Below are 25,101 nucleotides of genomic sequence, written 5' to 3' on the forward strand. Positions count from 1 at the left end.
GTCCTAAATTTGATCTTTAGCGGGACAGACAGAAGTGTCAATGTCAGCACTGTTATGGGGCCTAAGAATAAACACTATAGGCTCTCTGATGCCAGATTCAAGTAGCACTGCTGGCCTGGGAACAAGAGAGAGTCACCAGTGGGACATGAAAACGTCTCATCATCCACCTCTCCGATCGTTTAATTTTTCTTTAGGCTTCTGAGGCAAAGCCATGGCCAAATTGGACACGGAAACCCCAGAAATCCAATTTAACACACAGCTCTCTTCCACTCGCCATCGTTTGACGGTGGGGGATGGGGTCACGGGCATAATCTTTAAAGAGGCTCTCAGAGCTTTTCTGTCCTATTTTTTTGATTCGACTGTATTTTGTCTGTTTGAAGACGTGTAAATATAGGCCACATCATCATTCTTATGCATATTCTACCGTACGCGTCTGCCCCCTGAATAATTTAAAGAGGTTTTCCCCTGTGACGACCCTCAGTCAAAACTGAGATACACTCTTTCTCTTTCTGCCAGCCTTGGTTTCTCTTTGATGCTCGTCCAGACTGCTTTGTCTGTCTGAAGGCAGATAAGGGTTGTTGAATAGTCACTGTTTAGCTCTCATTCTTACTCTAAAAGCTTGTTTGGATTATGGAATAAAGGGTGGAAAGTGAGCTCATGTATTGTGTCTCACATGTGGAAAAGTCCCCAAAAACCTTCATCCTCATGTGGGAAGCACTGCTTTATTTCTTTTACTGTCTGCAGTGTTGGGGAAACCTACAAAAAGTGACAGCAGCTTTTTAAAACAGTGTAGCTGTTTTTTCTCTAGACAAATCTCTAGATTTCACTATTTTTGTTGCTTTGCATTTGCAAGTGAACTGAGAAAATAATCAAAAATATCCACTGAAGTTGGATTCATTAATTTCTTTAATTTCTTTAATTAGGCCATTCATTTAAATTAACTGAACAAGAGAAGATTCCTGTGCAACATTTTGTTGTAGTGAAATATTTAGTTGTCACTGTTGTATAAATTATGTGTTTTTTGTACTTTATTGGTTGTTTTAGTCTTCATGCATCTGTTTTAAGGGATAGTTCACCCAAAAATGAATGATACCACATGATTTATTCACCCTCAAGCCATCCTAGGTGTATATGACTTTTTTTCTTTCAAGCAAATTCAATTGGAGTTATATTAAAACATGTCCTGGTTCTTCCAAGCTTTGTAATGGTAGTGAATGGGTGTTGAGATTTTAAGTTCAATAAAGTGCTTTCAACCATCATAAAAAAAGTGCTCCACAAGGCTCCGGGGGGTTAATAAAGTCCTTCTGAAGCAAATCGATGCATCCGTGTAAGAAAAATATTCATAATTAAAATATGCTAGTCTCACAAAAAACAAGTTTTGTTTACAGCAAAGGAAAACCATGTCTCCTTTTGGCTTAAAATCAAAATCATCCGAGATTTTTCTTTACAAATCCTCATTTTGTACTCAATCTCAACACCCATTTACTGCCACTATAAAGCTTGGAAGAGCCAGGACATTTTTTAATATAACTCTGATTGTATTTGTCTAAAAGAAGAAAGTCATATACACCTCGGATGGTTTGAGGGTGAGTAAATCATGGGGTAATTTTCATTTTTGGGTGGACTTTCCCTTTAAGGCAGAAATATTTAGTGCCAGAAACTATTGCTCTGATTGCAAACAAAAAATAATACATACAGGGTTTTGTGCCTTTTATGTGGTACATGTCTAGCTTTGGGGTCATCTATATGCTAATATAATCAAAATTTAGTTTGATCATTTAGGTGTGTATGTACAGTTGAAGGCAAAAGTGTACATATATTTTGCAGAAAAATTATATATTTTTTTTTTACCAAAATAAAAAGGATCATACAAAATGCATGTTATTTTTAATTTAGTACTGACTTGAATAAGATATTTCACATAAGAAATTTACATATAGTCCACAAGAGAAAATAATAGTTGAGTTTATTAAAAATGACCCATTCAGAAGTTTACACACACTTGATTTTTAACATTGTGTTGTACCTGAATGATCCACAGCTGTGTTTTTTGTTTAGTGATAGCTGTCCCTTGTTAGTCCTGAAACGTTAAACTGGCTGCTGTTCTTAAGAAAAATTCTTCAGGTCCCACAAATTATTTGGTTTTTCATTTTTGTGTATTTGAACCCTTTCCAACAATGACTGTATGATTTTGAGATCCATATTTTCACACTGAGGACAACTGAGGGACTCATATGCAACTATTACAGAAGGTTCAAACGCTCACTGATGCTCCAAAAGGAAAAACAATGCATTAAGAGCTGGGGGAGAAAACTTTTGAACAATGAAGATATGTAAATTTTTCTTACTTTGCCTAAATATCATATTTTTTTTCATTTACTACAGCCCTTCAGAAGCTACAAAAGATAATTACATGTTTCCCAGAAGACAAAATAAGTAACCTGATCTTCAAATTCAAAAAGTTTTCACCCCCTGTCATGTTTTGTCATTGTTTTTGTTCACTAAACAAACAAACAAACAAAAAAACACAGCTGTGGATCATTGAAATAACAATACAGTATTGAGAATCAAGCATATGTAAACTTTTGAACTGGATGATTTTTTTCAATTCAATTTATTTTCTCTTGTGGACTATATGTAAATGTATTGTAAAATATCTTATTCAGGTCAGAACTAAATAAAAAATAACATGCATTTTGTATGATCCCACTTATTTTGGTAAAATAATTAACATTTTGCAGATTCTGCAAGGTGTATGTAAACATATAACTTCAAATGTATAGAAGTTTAATTCAGAATGTACTAAATTGATTAAAAGTGTCAGTAAAGACATTTATAATGTTACATTTTTTTAGAATCCAAAAAAAAAAATCCTAAAAAAAAAAACGGTTTGTTTTCAACATTCATAATAATAAGAAATATTTCTTGAGCAGCAAATCAGCATATTAGAAGGATTTCTGAAGGATCATGTGACACTGAAGACTGGAATAATAGCTGCTAAAAATTCAGCTTTGCATCACAGAAATAAATTATATCTTAAAATAGAAAACAGTTATTTTAAATTCTATAATGTTTCACAATTTTTACTGTATTTTTAATTAAATGAATGCAGCCTTGCTGAGTATAAGACACAACAACATTTTAAAAATTCATACTTTTTGAATGATAGTGTAGATATGTTATATATTTTTTTATGTGTTTCAGAGTACAGCGTCTTTCCTGCTTCCATGAAACACGTAAGCTTAGATTTAGCCTCACCCACAAACAACACGCTCATAATCCTCTTTACTCCAGTGTGCGGTTTAAATACAACTACTGTGCATTTCTGAATCAGTGTGTAAAACACACACAATTACACTTAAATCTGTAGCAGCCAACTCTAAATATCGATTCACACCAACTTGTTTCTATTTTAGGAAAACTCTAATGCAGCAAAGTCATCTTCTCCTGCTTAATTTCTCTAGTACTCTTTCCTACAGCATCAGAGCAGAGTCTCAGTCAGCTGGAGGGGGAGGGGTTATGTTTATAAAGAGACTCCGCCTCCTATGCTCTGATTGGTCCGTCTTCCCCACTGTCAGTGGAGTGTCCTCGACATTACACAAATACTTACACACTCGACACATGCACACACTCCTCCGAGAGCTCAGCTCAAGCCCTGACCTGGCTTATTTGTCTTTTGGAGATCTCACACAGGAAAAAAACCCTGGGGAAGAAAAAGTGCTCTATGACTTGAGAAATATTTTCACTTTCTTCCTTTTGGAGTCCTATTCAAGGAGTTGGGTTGAATGGGTTGTCATGGTGACTGACACTGGCAGGCTGACCCTAGAAGAAGACTGGATGTTGAATGGACAGAGAGCTGCAGTGGCCAGCCAGCGAAAGTAACGGAGTATTGGGAAGAAGGGAGGAAGAGAATGGAGGACGGCTTTTCCAGCTACAGCAGTCTCTATGACACCTCCTCACTGCTGCAGTTCTGCAATGGTAAACACATCACTTGTTTTCTATCTTTAGTCTGAGAACTTGTCCATCACGTTCAGGTGCTGCGCTTCACCTTTGTGACCTTTTTCAGTCCATCAACTTTGGCAAAGTTTTTCACTCCTCTTGGTTATGACCAATCATTTTGGGGGTTGATAGTAGCTGACAGTTTCCTTGTTTTTCTTACAGTATTTTAGGTGAAGCATATTTGTCATTCCTGAGATCGAAGGTGATGTTGTCAGACAGAAACAATGCAGAGAAAAATCTCTTACCGCTTATTACATCAGACCGTTCTCCGCTGAAAATGAAACTCAGGACCTAGCTAAAGAATGAGGATGTCGTTTTTGATTTGTTGTCCTGTTTGAGGGTGTTTTTGTTGTTCTGCCATCCTGATTGCGATCTGAAGTCATGTGTATGTATGCTGGCCAGTGCTTTGAGGCTTTTGGGTGAGGGCTGATGATAAAAAAGGGAAAAGAAGAGAGGAGGTTGGGGTGGTTTAGTGAGGGATTTCCTTGTTCCAGGATGAATAGAAGTGCGTGTCGCTGTTCTGTCAAACACCATTAATCTCACGCATTAAGAAACCTCATATGACATCACAGCGCCGAAGAAAGCCTTCTGAAGTTCTCCCTGGTTTTATGTACAGTGTGATGCTGTGCTGTTGCATGAGTTTATGCATTGAATGTTTTATTGAACTGTAGTTTAATCTATTGTTGGTGAGGGTTTGTTTCAATCTATACTGGAAAAAATATGTAGAAATGATTCAGAAATTTCTAGTAGAATTCACAATTAATTACAAAAAAATGGCAAGTAACATGTTAAAATAAAGATACAATTTTGTGGAAAAACAGAAATTGTATTTTCTTGTAAAACATAGTCTAGTAATCTTTGATTTATGACTTCAAAAAATAATTTTACAGTGTACTCAAATTTCTTGTTTACAAAAGTACTGTAACTCAACATCCTCTCTTATAATTCTTTTTGTTTTAGACATGCACAGTATATTCATATCATATTGTTATGTTATCAATTAGAAATTGTATTACTTATCAATGGATACAGTACAGATGTATGCTGAAATTGAATTGAATATTTATGTGCATGCTTATATCTTTAAAATACTAATAATTTTTAAACATTTTATAGTGAATAATATTTAAATTTGATGTAATATTTGCATTTAATAATAATAATAATAATATTGTTGTTGTTCAATATTTTATAATAATAATGTAATATTTAGCAAATCTTAAAATAATGTCCATGTTTCAGTTGGATATTTAATGTTCATGCTTACATCTTTAAAATAAAAATAATAAACTAATATATATATATATATATATATATATATATATATATTACATATAATAATATAATTCAATGTAATATTTGCATTTAATAATAATAATAATTATTATTGTTGTTCTTCAATATTAATTTGATAATAATAATGTAATATTTAGCTAATTAATGTCCATGTTTCAGTTGGCTACTTAATGTGCATGCTTACATCTTTAAAATAAAAGATAATAAACTATTTTTTTTTACAAATAATAATTTAATGTAATATTTGCATTTAATAATAATAATTATTATTATTATTAATCCTACTATTATTATTGTTATTATTATAATATTAATAATAATATTACTATTACTATTGTTATTGTAATAATAATATTTATTATTAATATTCAATATTAATTTTATAGAATAATGTAATATTTCACAAATCTTAAAATGAATGTCCATGCTTCAACTGGATACATAATATGCACCCTTACATCTTTAAAATTACTAATATATATATATATTTTTTTTTATATTTTTTTTTTTTTTACCAATAACAATTTAATGTTATATTTGCATTTAATGATAATAATAATAATAATTATTATTATTCAATATTAATAATAATACTTATTGTTATTACAATTCAATATTAATTTGATAATAACAATTGCAATTGAAAACTTTATATGCATGCTTGCATCTTTAAAATCACTAATATTTTTTATTGTATGTAATATTTGCATTTAATAATAATAATAATTATTATTATTATTATAATTAGTGTTATTCAGTATTAATTTTATAATAATAATGTAATATTTAGTAAATCTTAAATTGAATGACCATGTTTCATACTGTAAAGTTTAATGTTGCAATGTCTGAATTCACTTTAAAATGCCTTTAAACCATTTAAACTGAAGTTTCAGTTTTTAGCATTTTGTTTTCTATTTATTTTCACAAAATAGTATTTAATTTTAATATTGGCCTTTTATCAGTTATCAGCCTTAACATGAAAATAGCTATCAGCTTATCAGTATCGACCAGAATTTTAATATCGGTGTATCCCCAGTGTGCTCACTCCATAATCTCCTCTAAAGTTAATATTGAAAATCCAATATTAGAGTGATATTTGTTTCTGCAGTCATGTGACATAGTTGCATATCTGCCATGTGAGCTCTTGGGTGGCTAATGAGTTCATCATAGGCTACTGACTAGTGTTTATACTGAAGACACCACAGAGCATCATGTGATCTTCTCTTTTAAATCTTCCATTCAGCATCTAAGAGCCCATTAATCTGCTGTAGGCCTCATTCACCAGTTACCAATTTAAACATCTTGTTTTACAAGTTCTTAAATGAAAAAAGACTGAATGCTTTCCTGCATTCACTGTCTGTTCGGCTGAGTGAGAATGAGAGCTGCTGTGATGGCTGGCCTGTATTCTGGCTTGTCAGGCCAGCGTAGGACTGTGGGTAATTGAATGAGGGTGTGCTGGAGAGCGCTGCGGTGAGGTCATCCGGCAGTACAGTACAGCTCAGCCGAAGCTCTGGATCTGCCATGAAGTCATTTTTTCTTAAACGCTTCACGAGTTACTGATCAGCCAAGCCAACCATGCTTTTGTAGGGATACTGGGTTAGGAAACTAGTTTCCTAGGCAGATTCTATAGGCATTATACATTCATTTAAAGTGTTGCCAATCTTAGACTCATGTGCTTATAGTTTCTGAGAAGAAGATAGACACAAAAAGGGATAGTTCAGCCAAAAATTAATATTGAGTCAATTTTGCCGCCTTAATCCTTTAGGAAACAACCAAAAGGATAAAGATCACATTTTGGCTAAATTAAAACATTTTATGATTTAATGTCATTTAATGTCAATCCTAAAGGGTTAGTTCACTCAAAAATCATTGTTTCATTCTAAACCTAAAAAAATAATAATATAAATATAAAAAGTGATTTAAAATAAACAGAATTTAAAAAATGTCTCAGTATCAGTACCCTAGTAAAAAAATAGTAGATTTACAATGCATTTATTTTATATTTTTAAGAACTATTAAGTATAGTTCAAGTTCATTTACATATTTACTAATGTCAGTTGAGACTTACTGAAATATAAAATTGTGATTACACTTTATTTGGAGTACTACTTGTGCAAAATGCACATTTCTTAATATTAAGCCTAAAATATGTTTTAATATCACTATTGATGAGGATTGTATGACTTTTAAATAATATCGGTCTTTAAATGCAAAATATTCAAAGTGTTCCAAAAGTAAACTTGCAATAGTTTTACTTTAACACAATCAAATAAACTTCAGTATATCTTTAGTTAGACTTCAGCAGTACTTCCACACAATTAAAGTGCATTAAGTACAAAAATAGTTGTTCCAATTTAGCAGACTTTAAATATGCTTGTTTAGTATACTAAAAGTACAGTTGCAGAGCAATGCATTAGGAGTGGGGGGCATGTAAGTGGCATCTGTAACTTCTGAAGGGCAGTACTAAGTGAAAAAAGTATGATAATTAGTCAAAATAAGAAAAATGTACACATTTTCATTCTGTTCAAAAGTTTTCACCCCCTGCTCTTAATGCATCGTGTTTCCTTCTGGAGCATCAGTGAGTGTTTGAACCTTCTGTAATAGTTGCATATGGGTCTCTCAGTTGTCCTCAGTGTGAAAAGATGGATCTCAAAATCATACAGTCATTGTTGGAAGGGGTTCAAATACACAAAAATGCTGAAACAAATCAACTATTATTTTCTCTTCAGGGCTATATGTACATATGTGAAATATCTTTTTCAGGTCAGTACTAATAAAAAATATCATGCATTACATGCCCTCTTATTTTGTGCTTCTAGTTTGAAAAGTCACGAGGGTGAGTAAAAGATGTCAAAGGTTTTGTTTTTGCGTATACTAATCCTTTAAGATCGACCTTTACGTGGTTTTCATTCAGCCCAAACGTGACCATCATCATGCCTACTTCCTGAAGGATTCTGGAGAGAAAATAACCTCATGTCCTTAGTCAAATTAAACATTGGCAGTGAGTTCTGGCAAAGGGAGTAATAGGATATCTGCTGTTCTGGCATCTAAACGTCTACCAGACGTCTCAGTCTTTTTGACTGCTGTCGTCTCATTCAGCCGCTGCTGCCAGAGAAGTGTTCTTGGCACTCGGCTCTCACTTCTCATTGGCTGTCTTTTGAGCCACTGATGGATGCATGTGCAACAGGATTAGGATTAAAGAGCTGCTCACGTTACCGACCGAACCACACAAGAAAACTGAGAGTGAGTCAATACGAATGTCATGAACAAAAGCTTCTACACTGTGACTTGACCTTGCCACAACCTTAGCATCTGAGCAAAAGGTTGAAATTCGAATGCAATTCATAAGAGCCACAGGTGGAAGAAATTATTTATTCATCACTTTCTCATTGACCTTACAAGGCTCTCACTTGAATTTGTAGGTAAATATTGATATATAGAAAATAACTCTTCCAGGGCTGCCGATTCGTTCAAAGCTAGACATCGATTTCCTTTCGTATCATGGCTCTTGTGCTGTTATTTATTGAGCTGCGCTCTTGTAAAAAATTGCAGACTGAGGGATAAAACTCGTCTTCCTCTGAATGGGTGATATTGACATGGCCGTTGTTTGTCTGTTATGTGGCAGACCCAAGATGACTTGCATTGGCTCTTTATCTGCCACTCTCTCCTATTACGTTACTGATAACAATTCTGAAACCATCAACTGCAGTGGACTTCTATCTAAAAAGGCTGAAGCCATTAGTGCTACCAGCTCTCACTCTCTCTCTCTCTTTTATTTATTTTAGTTTATATTATATCAGGCAGGAACATGCATAATTTCTAGCTCAACAGATTTACACTCATCGTAACTTACCAAAACCTTTTTCCTGGACATGCTGCATTGTAGTGCATGCGGTTCAGGGTGTCTGTGACATATCTGAAGCACATATGTCCCGCTGAAGGCGTAGTATTGTGCTATTTTTGTACATTAAGGCGGTTTTTGGAATATTCCACATGCTCATTCACTCTCAAGGGCTTCCAAAACAAAGAGGCCTTTGTGGGGGTGTCATGCAGACAGGATTATTCAAATTTTGCTTCAAAATATGCTAATGCTTTGCAATGGTAAAAAAATGGTGCATGTCTTTCATATGCTGTATGTGTGTTGTGTGGACCAGAATAAGTCCAACCAAAGGGCTTTATACTTGAATTTTTCAGGATTTGTTGTTTGAGCGTCCATTATCCAATGGAGATTGTAGAATTGTAAGCGTACCTCTGGGAAATCACAAGTGAGAGCCATGGCGACCCTTTTACCGTGTACTTTTGTTCAGAACAGATTATGCATGGAGGCAGAAGCTTGTGTATATCAGGTAAATACTCACACTTTAGTGTTATTTTAGTATTTTTATAGACTTGTATAGTGTTTATAAGTATTTTGAATGAGCTTTTATTTTTATATTTTCTGTTTTAGTAATTTTAAGTGCTTGTTTTTTTAGGTCTTAGTATTATTTACTTTATAATCATAAAGTAAATAATATAACAATAAAAAATTTTCATCTAAAATGTATATTTCATTTCATTTCAGTTATTCAGTACTGTAGTTTTTATTAGTATGTTGAATTAATTTTTATTTTGTTTATGTTCTATGTTCTTTTTAGTTTAAGTTTTAGTCATTTCATGTCATTTTTATTCGTTTTTGAGTTTTATATTTCTATTTAGCTTTGTATTATTTCAGTTTTAGTTTTTAGTAGAAAATTGAATACTTCAACTTGTTGTTTTTTATTCAGATTTTTGTATTTCAGTTATTTGCCAAGACAACATTTAATTATATGTTTTACATTTTTCTTAAGTTTAAGGTATTCATCTAAAATGTATATTTTATTTCATTTCATCTTATTTAAATTTAGGGACAAGATTTCAGTATTTGTTTTGTATTACTGTAGTTTTTATTAATATTTAGAATTAATCTGTATTTTTATATTTTCATTTTTCTTATTAGTTTTTATTTTTCAATTTAGCTTTTTTTAGTTTTAGTTTTAGAAATTTTAATACTTCAACTTGTGTTTTACTTCAGTTATTTGCCATGTCAGAATTTTTTTGTTTAAGTTTTTCATTTAAAATGTATATTTTATTTAATTTAATCTTATTTGAATTAAGAAAAAAGATTTTAGTATTTTAATGTACTACTGTAGTTTTTATTAATATTTTGAATTCAATTATATTTTATATTTTTGGCGTTCTTTTTAGTTTAAGTTTGAGTAAATTTATTGTCTTTTTTATTAGTTTTTGTTTTTAACATTTCTATATATCTTTATTTTATTTCAGTTTTTGTTTTAGAAATTGTAATACTTCAACTTGTGTTTTACTTGAGTTATCTGCCACATCAACATTTCTAATTTTTAAAGTTTTTTACATTTAAGTTTTTAATAAAAAAAATATACTTTATTTAATTCCATCTTATTTCAATCAAGAAAAAATATTTTAGTTTTCTAATGTACTACTGTAGTTTTTATTAATATTTTGAATAATTTATATTTTTATATTTTAAGTTTTCTTTTTAGTTTAAGTTTTAGTAAATTAATTTTTTATTTGTTTTTGTTTTTAAAATTACTATTTAGCTTTAGAAATCATAATACTTCAACTTGTTTTATTTCAGTTATTTTTCAAGACAACATTTCAAAAGTTTTTTTTAAGTTTTTCATCTAAAAGAGATTTTAGTATTTTTTAATGTATTATACCTTAGTTTTTATTATATATTTTTACTGTTATATTATATTTTTAGAAATCGTAATACTTCAACTTGTTTTATTTCAGTAATTTTCAAAGACAATTCAGATTTTTAAGGTTTTTGTCTAAAAGAGATTTTAGTTATTATATATTTTTACATTTATATTATATTTTTACATGTTCAGTTTTCTTTTTAGTTTAAGTTTTAGTAAATTATTTTTTTATTCGTTTTTGTTTTTAATATTTCTTTTTAGCTTTATTTTCTTTTAGTTTTAGAAATTTTCCACTGCTTTTTCAGTTATTTGCAAATGCAAACTTTGTCAAAATTTTTGTTCTAATTTAAGTTTTCTTAAGTTTAGGTTTTATTTTAACTTTCAACTTTCAACATTTCGATGCAGAAAAAATATTTAACAGTTTAGTAATAGTTTCAGTTAACAATAGCAACATTGACACTTTCTCTTCCATCAGCTCAGCTGTGCTGTGCAGGGGCTTGACATATGATTTTCCGCATGTAACATCCATTTTCATTACTGCACAGCATCCGCGAACCCACCCAAAGAACAACAGTTCAGTTTATTTAAACCACCCACCCACCCACTGTTCTGGGCTGTTTGTTATGTGCGCACAATGCCCTGGGTTCTGAAGGAGAAGAAAGCCCAGGCTTTCACACACACTGAAAAGAGCATTGTGTCAGAAGCGGGAAAGCGGAGCCAGCCATGAGTTAATGCTGCCCTACTTTTCTCCTGCTCTGTGACTCAGACCCTCTGCGACTCCTTCAGAATCCTCAGTCTCCTCTCCTCCTTCCCTGCTTCGTTTGCCACCAGAGCTCCCCGCCGTTTGTGCCATTTCTCAGGAGAGCATGAGTCAGCACAGCCCGCAGTTTCTCTACTCCAGCGTGCCTTTTCCAGGTCGGTTTTGTCTTCTCATCTCTATGGTGACTGTGCTGGAGTGAGAGGGTCTGCCACAGGGTGGGTCCCGTGAACAGAGGCCCGGGCTGATTAAACATGGAGACAGATAAGTGTTTTGTTGTTTGGAGAGTTGTTCTTCACAGCGGTTGACAGTAAGGTCACCTGTGACTGAGCGAGTGGGCTTTCTTCATTGATTGCTCTGTCAAAATGGAGTTCAAGGAGCATATGGGTGGGGTGGGGAGCGTGACTTGTGTAGCTTCACTTTTACAGCACCTTTAGAGCATTCTTTATATTGTCTATAAGGGCGTTTTGTTTGTCTGAAAAGGTGTCATTAACCATCTCCAGAAATGCTAAAATGCACTTTTATAGCACTTTTATAAATGATCATTTATGTCCTTAATAAAATAATTTATCCTCTTCTAAATCGCTTTAAAATGATTAAAGTAGAAGTTCACTTTCAGAACAAAAATGTACAGATTTTCTCACCCCCTTGTCATCCAAGATGTTCATGGCGAGGAGGAAGGGTCTTATCTAGCCAAACGACCGGTTATTTTCTAAAAAATATTGACAATTTATATACTTTTTAACCTCAAATGCTCATCTTGTCTAGCTCCGCGTGTACTTTGTGTATTCCGGTTCATGACAGTTAGGGTATGTCAAAAATCCCATCTCATTTTCACCTCCAACTTTAAAATCGTCCTACATCGCTGCAGAAGTACTGACCCGGTGTTTACAAAGTGAACGTGCAAAGAAGATCAAATGCCCTTTTATTAAAAAAAGGTAAAACAGTGATGTAGAGCGATTTTAAAGTTGGAGGAGAAAATTAGATGGGAGTTTTTTGACATACCCTAACTGTCTTGAACCAGTGTACACATGCACAATCGCAGAGCTAGACCAGACAAGCATTTGAGGTTAAAAAGTATATTAATTGTCTTTTTTTTTTTTTTTTTAAATAACTGATCATTTCGCTAGATAAGTCAGCTGGGATTGTTTGAGCCATTTAAAGCTGCATTTAAACTGCATTTTGGAAGTTCAAACTCGCAGGCACCATAGAAGTCCACTATATGGAGAGAAATCCTGAATGTTTTCCTCGAAAAACAATTTCTTTATGACTGAAGAAAGAAAGACCACATCAGACCAATAATTTACCACATCTCTAGCCATGTTTAAGTAATATCATTATGTACTCTAGGGATGTAACAATATCAAAATTTCACAATACGATAATATCTCAATATTAAGTCCACAATACGATATTTAAAAATATAAAAAAAAGACAAATGAACACTTTAAAATGAAAATTGTGTACATTTTAAAGTTAAATTATTCTATCTAATGCATTTTGAGAGTTAAAAATTAAAAGCTCCAACCCATGTTTTAAATAAGAAAACTTAAGTCAGAAAAAAGTCAGTGAATTGACTTGTACCTGAACTTTAAAGGGGACTCAACCCACTTTTTATTTGTGATATACTGTCTCAGTTTAAATTACATTCACACTGGCGTTTTACGAAGACAAACAAATTAGAATATAATAATAATAACAACAGTTTTATATTATTGTTATTCCAATGACCATAATAGCCAAACATTGTAAAACAATTGCTCTGTGAAATCAATGAAAATGAATATTTCATAGGTATATTATTTGAATTTGGACTGCAGTACCGTTACCCATTTAAATCGCTAGCTATCAGAAATTTATACTGCACTTTTAAGCTTTTTTTTTTTGACGGAAAGAGCAGTAGAGCTTTTATTTTTAAGAAAAACTCCTGCTTCAGTGAAAACAGGCTTACAAAAATGCATCTCCCTACAAATCTAGTGAAATCTAGTAATCATCTCCCACGAAAATAAAGCATAACTGATGGCCGTTGCCTTCCCAAATGTGCACTAAACTCACAGCACATGCAACAAACAAGTTCACTATATTCACTGTGAACAGAGCCGTTCTGAGGTGCGGAAAACACCGGATCACAAGCTGATTGAAGTCACTTCGCTTTGAAACACTGCAAAGTGACTTCTGGTGGCCGTTGCCTTCCCAAATGTGCACTAAAATGTGCAATGTGCAAATGTGCACTAAACTCACAGCACATGCAACAAACAAGTTCGCTATATTCACTGTGAACAGAGCCGTTCTGAGGTGCGGAAAACACCGGATCACAAGCTGATTGAAGTCACTTCGCTTTGAAACACTGCGAAAACAGACTTGATGAAGGGATTAAGCCAAATGCATAATGACCCAAAACACAACTTTATATATGTAAAAAATATTTTGAATTGCAACAAAATTTCACAATATTGCTGTTCTACTGTATTGTTGGCCAAATAAATGCATCTGTGGTGAACGTTTGAACAGTAAAATATATTAGAAAGAATGAATTTATTCTTATGAGTCGTAGGCCAATATCTCGACCAAGCTGCATCAGCTGATATTTGGCCATGTTCACTTGCCTTATTAACATAAATATTATTTATCTCCTTGTGTGATCATTTTCAAATCTAAGTTTGTTTTGTTAACCTCTTTTTGTTTTGCTCATATTTCTTGAAAAACGTACATAAAATGGCTAATTAAACTGCTAAACCACATCTCTGGCCAGCAACTCATGTAGGATGGCAACATTTGGCTGTTTTGATCCCGAAACAACACACAGGCTCTGTTTTCAATAGTCTCATGAACCCGTACATCAGAGCGTGTTAAGCCTGTGCACTTTCTCCTGGAGCGCAGGGATAACCACTGATCAGGATCGGCTCAGTATCCCTTTAATCCTCTCTTATCCCGACCACTTCCTGCATCCCAACAGAGAGGCTTGGAGCTAGAGCACCGTCGCTCCTAATATATCCCCCTTGTTGGTTTCTTGCCAATGAGAGGGGTAGTAGCGGGTGGAGGAAAACACCCTGCCTCTGCGCTTCACACAAAGTTGTTTTCTCTGCCTCCCTGGCTGCCTGGGGGAGATTAACAGGGAACAACACTGCGGGCATCTCCGCATCACTTGTCACTGACTCGGTCCTGTCTGGAGTCTCTCTGTGGGGATGGAGGCTGGTGTGATTAATGAACACGCACGTAAACACACATGTAGCTTCTGCCGTCTGTCTTACACGTGATGGTAAGCTGCTGGCAGCATGCAAACAGCTTTTTTTAGTAAGCCAAGCTACTTACATGTTTCCCAGAAGACAAAATAAATAAAATTTACTCTGATTTTCAAATTCCAAAAGTTTTCACCCCCCGGCTCTTAATGCATTGTGTTTCCTTTTGAAGCATCAGTGAGCGTTTAAACCTTTTGTAATAGCTGCATATGAGTCCCTCAGTTGTCCTCAGTGTGAAAAGATGGATCTCAAAATCATACAGTCATTGTTGGAAAGGGCTTAAATACACAAAATGCTGAAAAACCAAAGAATTAGTTTGTTTTTAGTAATCCATTTGTAAGAGAGAAGTTGCAGAAAGATGTACACTAATATCCCATCAAGCCATCTGGCAAACCATCTCCTCTATGTCCTCATTTTATAATTCCCAAAATACTCTCATTAGTGGTGCTCGCTAAGAGGCTGTTCACATAAGATGAGCTGCGTTTTTATTTTGTTTAGTGATAGTTGTTCATGAGTCCCTTGTTTGTCCTGAACAGTTAAACTCCCTGCTGTTCTTCAGAAAAATCCTTCAGGCCCCCAAATTCTTTGGTTTTTCAGCATTTTTGTGTATTTGAACCCTTTCCAACAATAGCTGTGATTCCATTACAGATTTGTGCAAAACTTTGGCTCTATTTTATAAATGTCGATTAAAAAGCATTGCTAAATGACGTTTCCATGAATGGATGTTATGCAACTAAAACGTAATTTTCAAGTCATGGCAACGGATTTCTGTGGAATTTCGGCTATATTTAATCGATTGTGATCTGTAAATGCAGAAACAAATTTTTCATTGCTATTTTGCGAAATATTCCTTTTTCGAAATGCCTGAAAAACCACCTCATGCGAGCGTAAAAACTTTTTGCGATATATGGGAGTGTTTGCGCAATTGATGTGTTTCCATTAGGTGTATTTTCAATTCACAATTTCAATTTGCGCAATTTAAAGAGTAATGGAAATGCAGCTAATCTAAATGTTGTAGATTTAAGTAGCAAATGAGAATCGCTAATATTAATGCATATATCTTGAGACAAAGGTCTTAATGATTTTTAGCAGTTTTTAAATATGTTTAAATAAAATGTATTCTATTTATCAAAATAAGCAGAAAACAGACTTTGCTAAAGTGATTGTTTTGAGCAAGTATTAACTTAAACATTATTAAAATATATATATTTTAGTTAAAGTGCCACCTCACATTTATTAACAGTTTTTTTTTTAACAAAATAAATAACTTTTTATTTTCACACAATCTGTTGCTCCATAATTGTTCAATACAAACATGTATTTTTGTGCGATCATATTCTTCGGGCACAGTGAGAAGCACTTTTTTTTTCTTATTACATTTTTCTTATTTTGTCTAAATATCAGTTTTTTTTATTATATTTAGACAAAATATATATTCATATTATATTTAGACATATTATTTGTAGTACTGCCCTTCAGAAGCTACTTACACGTTTCCCAGAAGACAAAATAAGTCAAATTTACTCTGATTTTCAAAGTCCAAAAGTTTTCACCCCTGACTCTTAATGCATTGTGTTTCCTTTTGAAGCATCAGTGAGCGTTTAAACCTTCTGTAATAGTTGCATATGAGTCCCTCAGTTGTCCTCAGTGTGAAAAGATGGATCTCAAAATCATACAGTCATTGCTGGAAGGGGCTCAAATACACAAAATGCTGAAAAGACAAAAAATTTCTGTAGGATTTTTCTGAAGAACAGCGGGCAGTTTAACTGTTCAGGACAAACAAGGGACTCAAATTCGAATCAATACTGTTGACTTCTAAACATTAAGCCTCAATTATAAAACCCTAACAAGGGATTTAAAATCAGAATGAAAGAAGGCATTGGCTTTAATAGGTTGATTACAGCTTGACCTGAAGGTGGATTTTGCTGATGTAAGGTGGATTGAAACTCTGGCTCTCTCATGGGGAGTGTTTGGCTCTGCTCATCACCTCTTCCTTGCTTTCTCTCTTTCTCCTGTTCTTTCAATGCCAGAGGTCACAGGTGAGGTCTCTGGAAGGATCTCATGTGTCTATTTTTACCTCCCAAGTCCTATTTACTAAAGGCCATCTTTTTTTCCCATTATGTACCTGTAATCTGGCAAATAGCTCGGTTGCACACTGTTCTTTCTACGTTTGGGACTCTGCTGGATTATATAACCGTCCAGCCACCCTCTGAATCACTGATATCTCTAGACAGCACACTGTTTTACTCTCGCCAGAGTTTCCAGATGTGTCCTCAGTGAACTGACCTTGGATCTGTGACCTTAGGTTGCAAAAACAAAGCGGTTGGGAAAGCAGGCGGTTGTAATCCTCTTAAAGCACACACAAACCTTTTACTCACTTTCTTTCAGAGATCCTCCCTGTGTCTCTCAGCGTGAACTCTTTATGTAAGAGGCCAATCTCAAAGGCCAATTGGTTGATGAAAATCGCTTGTGAAAAGCTCTGGGAGGATTCACTTTGATACTCACTGAGACCAGATGCATTTTGTTTACACAATAGCGCTGGTGCAAAAGCTGGTGAGCTGCCCCATATGGCAAAAAAATTATGTATTTTAATATTTAAAGGAGACCTATTATGCCCCTTTTACAATATGTATGTCTCAGGTGTCCCCAGAATGTGTCTATGAAGTTTCAGCTTAAAACATTTATTATATCAATTTGAAAATGCCTATTTTAAGTAGAAGCAGAAACATGCTGTTTTTGTGCATATCTCTTTAAATGCAAATGAGCTGCTGCTCCCCCGCCCCCTTTTCCAGAATAGGGCTGTGCATTTACAGCTCATACCTCAGATACTCTGATAAAAAAACAACAACACCTGTTTGGTTTTGATTATCATTTCTATCATGTTGAAATTATGCGTTTTAAACCATATTAGTTTAAACTTCTGATATAGGGTTTTCTACGAGCACACATCCAAAACAAGCACACAGAAAGAAGCTGTCACACAGCATGTGAGCACTAAACTAAGTTCTCTTTCATGTCTTATTTCGCTTAAACTGTCAAAAACACACAAGTTTATGTTAAAAACACACAGGAGTTACAAAAACATGTTCAAAATTCTAGACTAACTAGATTTTGGCCACAAATAATTGCTGAACAACAGAAAATGTGCACTCACTGTTAGAAATGTGCAGTGTAATTTGCATTGTACGGCATCTCTATTAAGCGTGATATAGGATAGTCTAGATCTGCCTTCATTTTATGGGTAGACAAGCGTCCAAAGTGAAGAAACATGATCACATTCGCTGTCAGCGTAATGGTAATCCTTACAAATCTTAGCACCCAGCTGCTTTGAGACTCATTTATGGGCAGATACAGGGTTTGTGTGAGTCAGCTTGTAGATTCAGACTCAAAGAGAGACCAGAGATGCATTATTAATCAACCCCGGCTCTTTGAGGGAGACATTAAAGAGAGTCCGTTTTGCTTTGATAATCCACCAACACTTCCTCCCGTGCCCTTCTGTCTTATTATGTCGTTTTCTATGCTAGCTTGTAATTCAAGGATTTATTAATTATGGGTATTATTTTTAAAATATTAGATGGGATAGTTTTTAAATTTACATTTTTAATTAGTCATTTTATTTTATTTATTTATTTTTTAATCAGAATGTTGTGAAAACCAAAATTATTCAAAAAATTTTACTAGTGGGTGCAGGACACTATAGTTCATTTATGTAAGTGAGGATAGCAAAATAAAGTAAACTGTGACATATTATACCCAAAAATTCTTCATACAGTGGACTGCCAGTAAAACCGCTAAAAATTTGGGACAAAAAAATTTATTTGACACTTTGACCTGACAATGTTTTGTTACATACCTTTCTGTCAAAGTTATCTGACATTATCGAGATGAATTTGTTCTGAAACAGTTTACCTCTGAGTTCTTGTCATATTTTATTACCATTTTTTAAACTATAGCAAATAAACTGTTATAACATAAGAAATGTTGAAGGTCTCTGAATAAATTTGGGTTTGACTGTATTATTACATTTCTAATTTAATAATTAAATACAACTGTTTCATTCTTTTCTGTGAAGATCAATATCTAGCTGGCAAAATTAAAGTTAAAAATGAGATTTTTTGATAATACACCTGATATATATTCATATTTATTAAACGGATTCAGAGTTTGCGTCCCACTGGTTGTTTTACATAGATTTACAGAGAAGTTTGCACTTCTGGACTGTCACCTAGCATGGATTCAATTTACATTAAAATTCATTGCAGTGGTTTTAAAACAGTGAATGAATGTCTGTGCCTAGTCAGGCCATTAGGTCAGGAATTGGACTTCAGTTTCAATCTCATTTTGTGTGCAGTAAGAGCACAATCTGTCTTTTGATGGCCATGTCTGTCAGTGTGAAATCAGTTCTGTCTCTCTTTCTTATGAGGATGGAAAAAACGATTCAGTGTTATTAACCCTGGGTATTAACACTTGTATGGCTTAATGTAATGTAAATGATGAAAAATGTAGTAGAAAATCCATGAAAGATTTACTTCGTTTAAAAAATCCATATCATTGCATACATATATTGGACTATGGGGGGACCATTATTTTTGATGACGTCAAATAATTGCACTCAGTGAGCTGTTGGCGCTCCCTGTTGCTATTTTTACCACAACACAACAATAAAATGCTGATATAATGACAACATTGTGCAGCTTTTGGTTGTAATTTTCAGTCAAAGGGCAACAAGGGAAGCGATGTAAGACTTCACAGCTTTCCTAGCGATAAGAAGAGGAGAAAAGAATGGGAAGATGCCTGTGGATGAATGAAACTTCCTAAAGACCTGTGTCTTTGTTCTCTCCATTTTAGCCCTGATGCCTTTGAGGCTTTTAGTAGACCACAGCTACTGAAAGAGCTTACAAATAGCAGAGACAATAAATGCTAGATGCCATCCTGACAGGGTGTAAACATTTTGCACTTGTCATGATGCCGCAGTCACTAAAGGAGTTTCTCAATGTGGATTTCACTGGATATCCGAGGGCGTTTAGACTCCTTGTGAGGAAAATCAATGGTATAGCATTTGGTTTAAGCCTACGCTTATATCCATCACCACCTGTAAGCTTTCAGTAGCTGAGATCATCGTATCAGTATTTTATTTTCCGAGTCGCGTTGTGGTAAAAATAGCAACAGGTAGCGCCAGTAGCTCACCAAGTGCAACCATTTGACACCATTAAAAAAATGCCGTCCCCCACAGTCCAAAATATGTTTAGAACGATGTGGATTTTTTAAAGTAACGTAAATCTTTCATGGGTTTTCCCACTACGTATTTTAGTAAGTGACATCATTTATGTTATATTGAGCCATACAAGTCTTAATACCCGAGGTTTTCCTTTGAAACTGCCAATGAATGTCTGCGCTTACTCAGGCCAGTAGGTCAGGAATTGGACTTCAGTTTCAATCTCATTTTGTGTGCAAAAGAAGCACAGTCTGTCTTTTGGTGGCCATGTCTCTCTGTGTGAGATCAATTCTGTCTCTATTTCTTAGGAGGATAGAAAAAACATTCAGTGTTATTAAGATAGACAGGTATTTGACTTCAATTCATGCACCAAACGGTCTAAAGCAAAATGGGATTGAGCCTCTCCTAAAGACGGATATCTGAAACAAATAGACTGTTATGCTAATATTAAAACCTTTAACCCTAATTTTTTTTCCATCTCTAATGTTTTCTGAATATAACAGAATCTAGTTAAAGAATCATAATGGACATTGCTGTTTTTCCCAGCTTGGGCGGATGTGAAGATCAGTGTTGGGAAAAGTTACTTTTAAAAGTAACGCTTTACAATATTACGTTACTCCCACAACTTACAAAAGTAACTAATTATGTTACTTAGTTACTTTTTATGTAAAGTAATGCATTATGTTACTTCTGCATTACTTTTTAAAATCTTTCAAATCGTTTGTTTTTAATATAAAAAGCTCTATTTTTGTGAAATGTGAAAGCCCTTTAACACCAAAAGTGTCAGGCTAAAGGAAAAGTAAATACACGTCTGTACAGTAAAATTCAGAAGAAGAAAGTTCAACACTTTTCAGCAATAAAAAAAGAAAGAAAAACAAATGTTAGATTATCTTGAGTAATTTTTGCTTATTATTATTATTATTATTATTTTGCTTATTATTCATTTCACTGTTTTTATTCATTTTGAGGAATACTGAATCCATTTTTTTTTTTTGTGAGTGAGTGAGTGAAATGAATTAATGCATGTTCACATTTTTTCTTGAACTATAGTAACATCTTACTCCTCCTGAATTCTGTCAGCATGAGGACAGGAGAGCTTTCAATCAATAAATGGGGGGAAAACTGGCGTTACTTGTTTGAAAAAGTAACTCAGATATTTTCTTGTAAATTACTAGTTATTAATTACAAAACTCACATTACTTGTAATGCATAAACTGTTCTCTGTTTTTAACTGTTCAGTTTTTTAGTGCGAGTCTTCTGTCTAATCAGGAGATAATACTTACAGTATGAAAGAGCAATTCAGTGTTGGGAAGTTAACTAACAGAAGTGAGAAGATCTGGTTAGGATAGCGATGCGCTATCTAACAAACAGTAATTTCCAGCAGAACATGAATCTAGAAATGGGCTGACATCCAATCACGAACCAGAACGAGATTGAATTCAGGGGAAGTGGGAGAAAGACAGAGATAGAGAGAAAGACAATAGCAAGGGAAGTGCATCCTCAGTCTGAGCAGTTCATTTGATTTCTGAAACACATTAGAAGATATGGACGGCTGCCAATCCCTCTGTTTTAACACAGCGAACAATTGCAATTTGTGTCCGTTCATGCCGCACTGATATATTCCCGCTAATGGTTTTTAATGTGGTCGAAGCACACGCTCCCTGATGCTCACCTGCAGTCATGCGTAGCTGAGAAGTTCAATGGAGAGCATTAGTGTTTTAGAAGCAATATAATTAAGTATGTGTTTAAGCGTGTGTTTGCATGCTCTATCGCTGACCGTTCAGGTGCGGTTGTGTTTTGTGCATTTGTCAAATGAACGGGAAGCTCTTTCAGGCTATTGAGCAGATGTGACAGGCATTCATTGTGCTGGTTATTAGCATTATGCCACCAGCGGCTTCAGAACGCTTGAAAACTGGGAGAAAAGACAGAATAATCTCCCTATGGAGCTTTTGAAAAGATGAATCCATGGGAAGGCTTCAATCAATGATTAATTTCATCCATCAAAGAGGCAATTTCTATGCAAACAGCATGATTTGCGGCTCTAATTATTAGTAGTCATTTTTTATTAGGGTTGTCTTGTGGATGAATTGAGAGTGTGTTCTTTTGTTCATAATGCTTAGCTTCAGTGATCCAGCAGCAGAAACCTTTTGAATGTTGGGATAGTGGTTTTCTTAACACACAGGGCTGAGGCGTGGCGGTCCATACAGGTGAGTATCTAAGGGTTATCTGAATATCCTAACTAGGTGAAATAGTGTTGCATAAAGAGGCTTATCTTCAGGAGACGATTAATCACCGCTGAACATTAATGACTATGATCGTTTTTGCAGGGCGAGCAACTGAATTTTAAGTGGAATGGCTGGAGGCCATTAAATGCGCTCAGTTGATGTGTGTGTGTCAGTGTATAATTATACAGCTCAGCTGGGGTAAGGAAACATTGAGTGATTGAATGTTTGTGGTGGAAGGTACTTATCTGAATTTCACTTTCAAAACTATCCATATTTTATTTTGCCTGAAGCTTCCCATCTGCCAATTTTTCAAGCTGATAGGACTCATAGTTGGCATTTTTTAGAATTCAGGTCACGCTCACTATGAATTCATATTTTAAATGGAGACTTTTTAGTGTAAATTGTCATTAGTCAAACACTGGGAACACTTTACGGTGGGGTTCAGTTTGTTGTCATTAGTTATGCATTAGACATTAGGAAACTAACAAAGAAAAACTATTAATCTAGATTCATGTTAACTTATAAATGTACCATTGCTCATTTCTGCTTGTTCATTGTGGTAGATTGTTTTCAACACAGGAAAAAAATTAATTGCGACTTTTTAATCTTACACTTCTGAAATGCGAGATATAAACTAAGAATTCAGACTTTTCTTAAGTGGCGAGTTTTCATCTTGCAATTCTTACTTTTTCTTGAGTTTGTCATGCATAACCCTGCTGAAAAAACCAGCTAAAACCAGCCTAGGCTGGTTGGCTGGTCTTAGCTGGTTTAAGCTGGAAATGGCTGGTTTTAGCTGGTCTCCCAGCCTGGCCAGGCTGGAAAAATGGCCAAAACCCCTCTAAAACCAGCCTGCCTCCCAGCTATGACCAGCTAAAACCAGGCTGGTTGACCAGCTAAAACCAGCCAACCAGCCTAGGCTGGTTTTAGCTGGTTTTTTCACCAGGGAAACCAGCAAAGGACCAGCAAATGGCCAGCATAAATCAGCAAAGGGCCATGTAAACCAGCTGTTTACATATTTTGTGATACCAATCTAACCTGAAACCTGTTGCTACCATGTTTTAAATGCAATTAACATGTTCCTAACACGTTGTTAGCATGTAATTAACATGTTTCTAGTATTGTTAACATGTTTCTAGCATGTTACAGCATGATTAGCTTGTTGCTAACGTTACAACATATTGCTAGCATTTTTAAATTGCAATTAGTATGTTTTTAACATGTTCCCTGCTGAAAAAACCAACATATGCTGGTTAGGTATATTTTGGTGCTGGGATGCTGGTTTTAGCTGGTATGTGCTGGTCCTTTGCTGGTTTATGCTGGTCATGTTGCTGGTTAATGCTGGTTAATGCTGTTTTTTCAGCAGGGTTGTTAACAAGTTTCTTGCATTATTAGCATTTTCTAGCATTTATAGCATGTTGCTAGCATGTTTTTTACATGATTTAAGACATTGCAAACATGAATGAAAAAGTCCAGCTAAAAAAAAAGTAAACCAGCTGATGTTTTATTAAAAACAGCTTACAACCAGCTAAACCCAACAGTTTAATAAAAAAAAAAAATAGCTAAAAACCCAGCTAAGACCAAAAAACAGTCAAAAAACAGTCAACCAGCTAAAACAAGTTGATTCGATGGGAAAAAAAAGGCTGGTTGTCTAGTCTTAGCTGGTTTAAGCTGAAAATAGCTGGTTTAGTCTGGGTTGTTTTTTTAGCAGGTCCAGCCTGACCAGCTTTGGCCACTTTCTCAAGCAAACTTAATAATGTGCAATGATAAGATCCCAACAGATGTAGTCTTAAATGACACACCCAGCTAATTGAATGGCTTCCTCATAAATCTTATTAAAAATGCAGGGCCATGTTTTAACCATGTTTTTTTTTTTATTGCTTTAATTACCAGCTGCTTCCTCTCAGTGTATAATTAATGAAGACGTTATTCTCAGGGAAGGGTTGAAAGCACTAGTTTTCATTAATGTTTCATACCACTGATTTTACAAAGCCGTCTAATCACCCAGCAAACAGTTAACTGCTCTTTTCTAATATGTGTGTGGGTTGAGTGTTTGAGTGAAAGAAGGAGTAACAGGGTTTCTCGGGTCAGCAGCTGTTAGGGGAGGGGGCCGCGAAAACCATCAGCGTGTTTACATGTGATGAAGAGGGACATGTTAGGCCATCCCCTCGCTGACTCTTTCAACAGCACTCTGCTGGATGAGGCTTTTGGCTTGAATTTGACGGTCACCTCGGGTGGGAATAAACTAGAATGGACTGGGTTATTAAGTGGAATGTTTGTCAGGGATTATTTTTAGCTTTTCTTTGACATTCAGACTTTTATAAATAATGGTTTAAATTAGCCTGATGCCATTTGAGAACCTTTTTACTGAATTTGACATTTACTTTTTTATTCAGATTTCTAAGACTGCAGTATCAAAAATATATGGTAAAAACCTGGCAGCTGAAAAATATAATTGCATAATAAATATGGTATATTTTATATTTCATTAACTGATATAATGTTAATACACTAACCTGCTGAAGTACTAAAATCTGTTTTCTACCTTTATAATATGCTGTTTTGTGACTTATACTAATATATAGAAAGAGTGCACAGTGTCATGCACACACATATTCAAAACCATCATAAACATGGCACTAAAAAATGAAATAAACAATAATTATACAACAAAAGG

At 34.5% G+C, this 25,101-nt stretch overlaps 1 protein-coding gene across 5 annotated transcripts in view; it reads left to right on the forward strand.

The window, feature by feature from the left end:
* eml1 (EMAP like 1) overlaps nucleotides 1–25,101 on the forward strand; it is an 85,843-nt gene that overhangs the window by 16,136 nt on the left and 44,606 nt on the right. For 4 of the 5 annotated variants that reach the window (XM_073826731.1, XM_073826727.1, XM_073826728.1 and 1 more), the window contains exon 1: nucleotides 3,589–3,978. The exons of the other annotated variant lie outside the window; for it this stretch is intronic. In XM_073826731.1, the coding sequence (XP_073682832.1) occupies nucleotides 3,912–3,978 (67 nt within the window). In that variant the 5' untranslated portion in view covers nucleotides 3,589–3,911. Of the gene's footprint in view, nucleotides 1–3,588; nucleotides 3,979–25,101 lie in introns of those variants that run through there. 5 annotated transcript variants of the gene reach the window in all.

This window comes from Garra rufa, chromosome 21 (genome assembly GCF_049309525.1).
Source record: "Garra rufa chromosome 21, GarRuf1.0, whole genome shotgun sequence".
In the NCBI taxonomy this organism is placed as follows: Eukaryota; Metazoa; Chordata; class Actinopteri; order Cypriniformes; family Cyprinidae; genus Garra; species Garra rufa.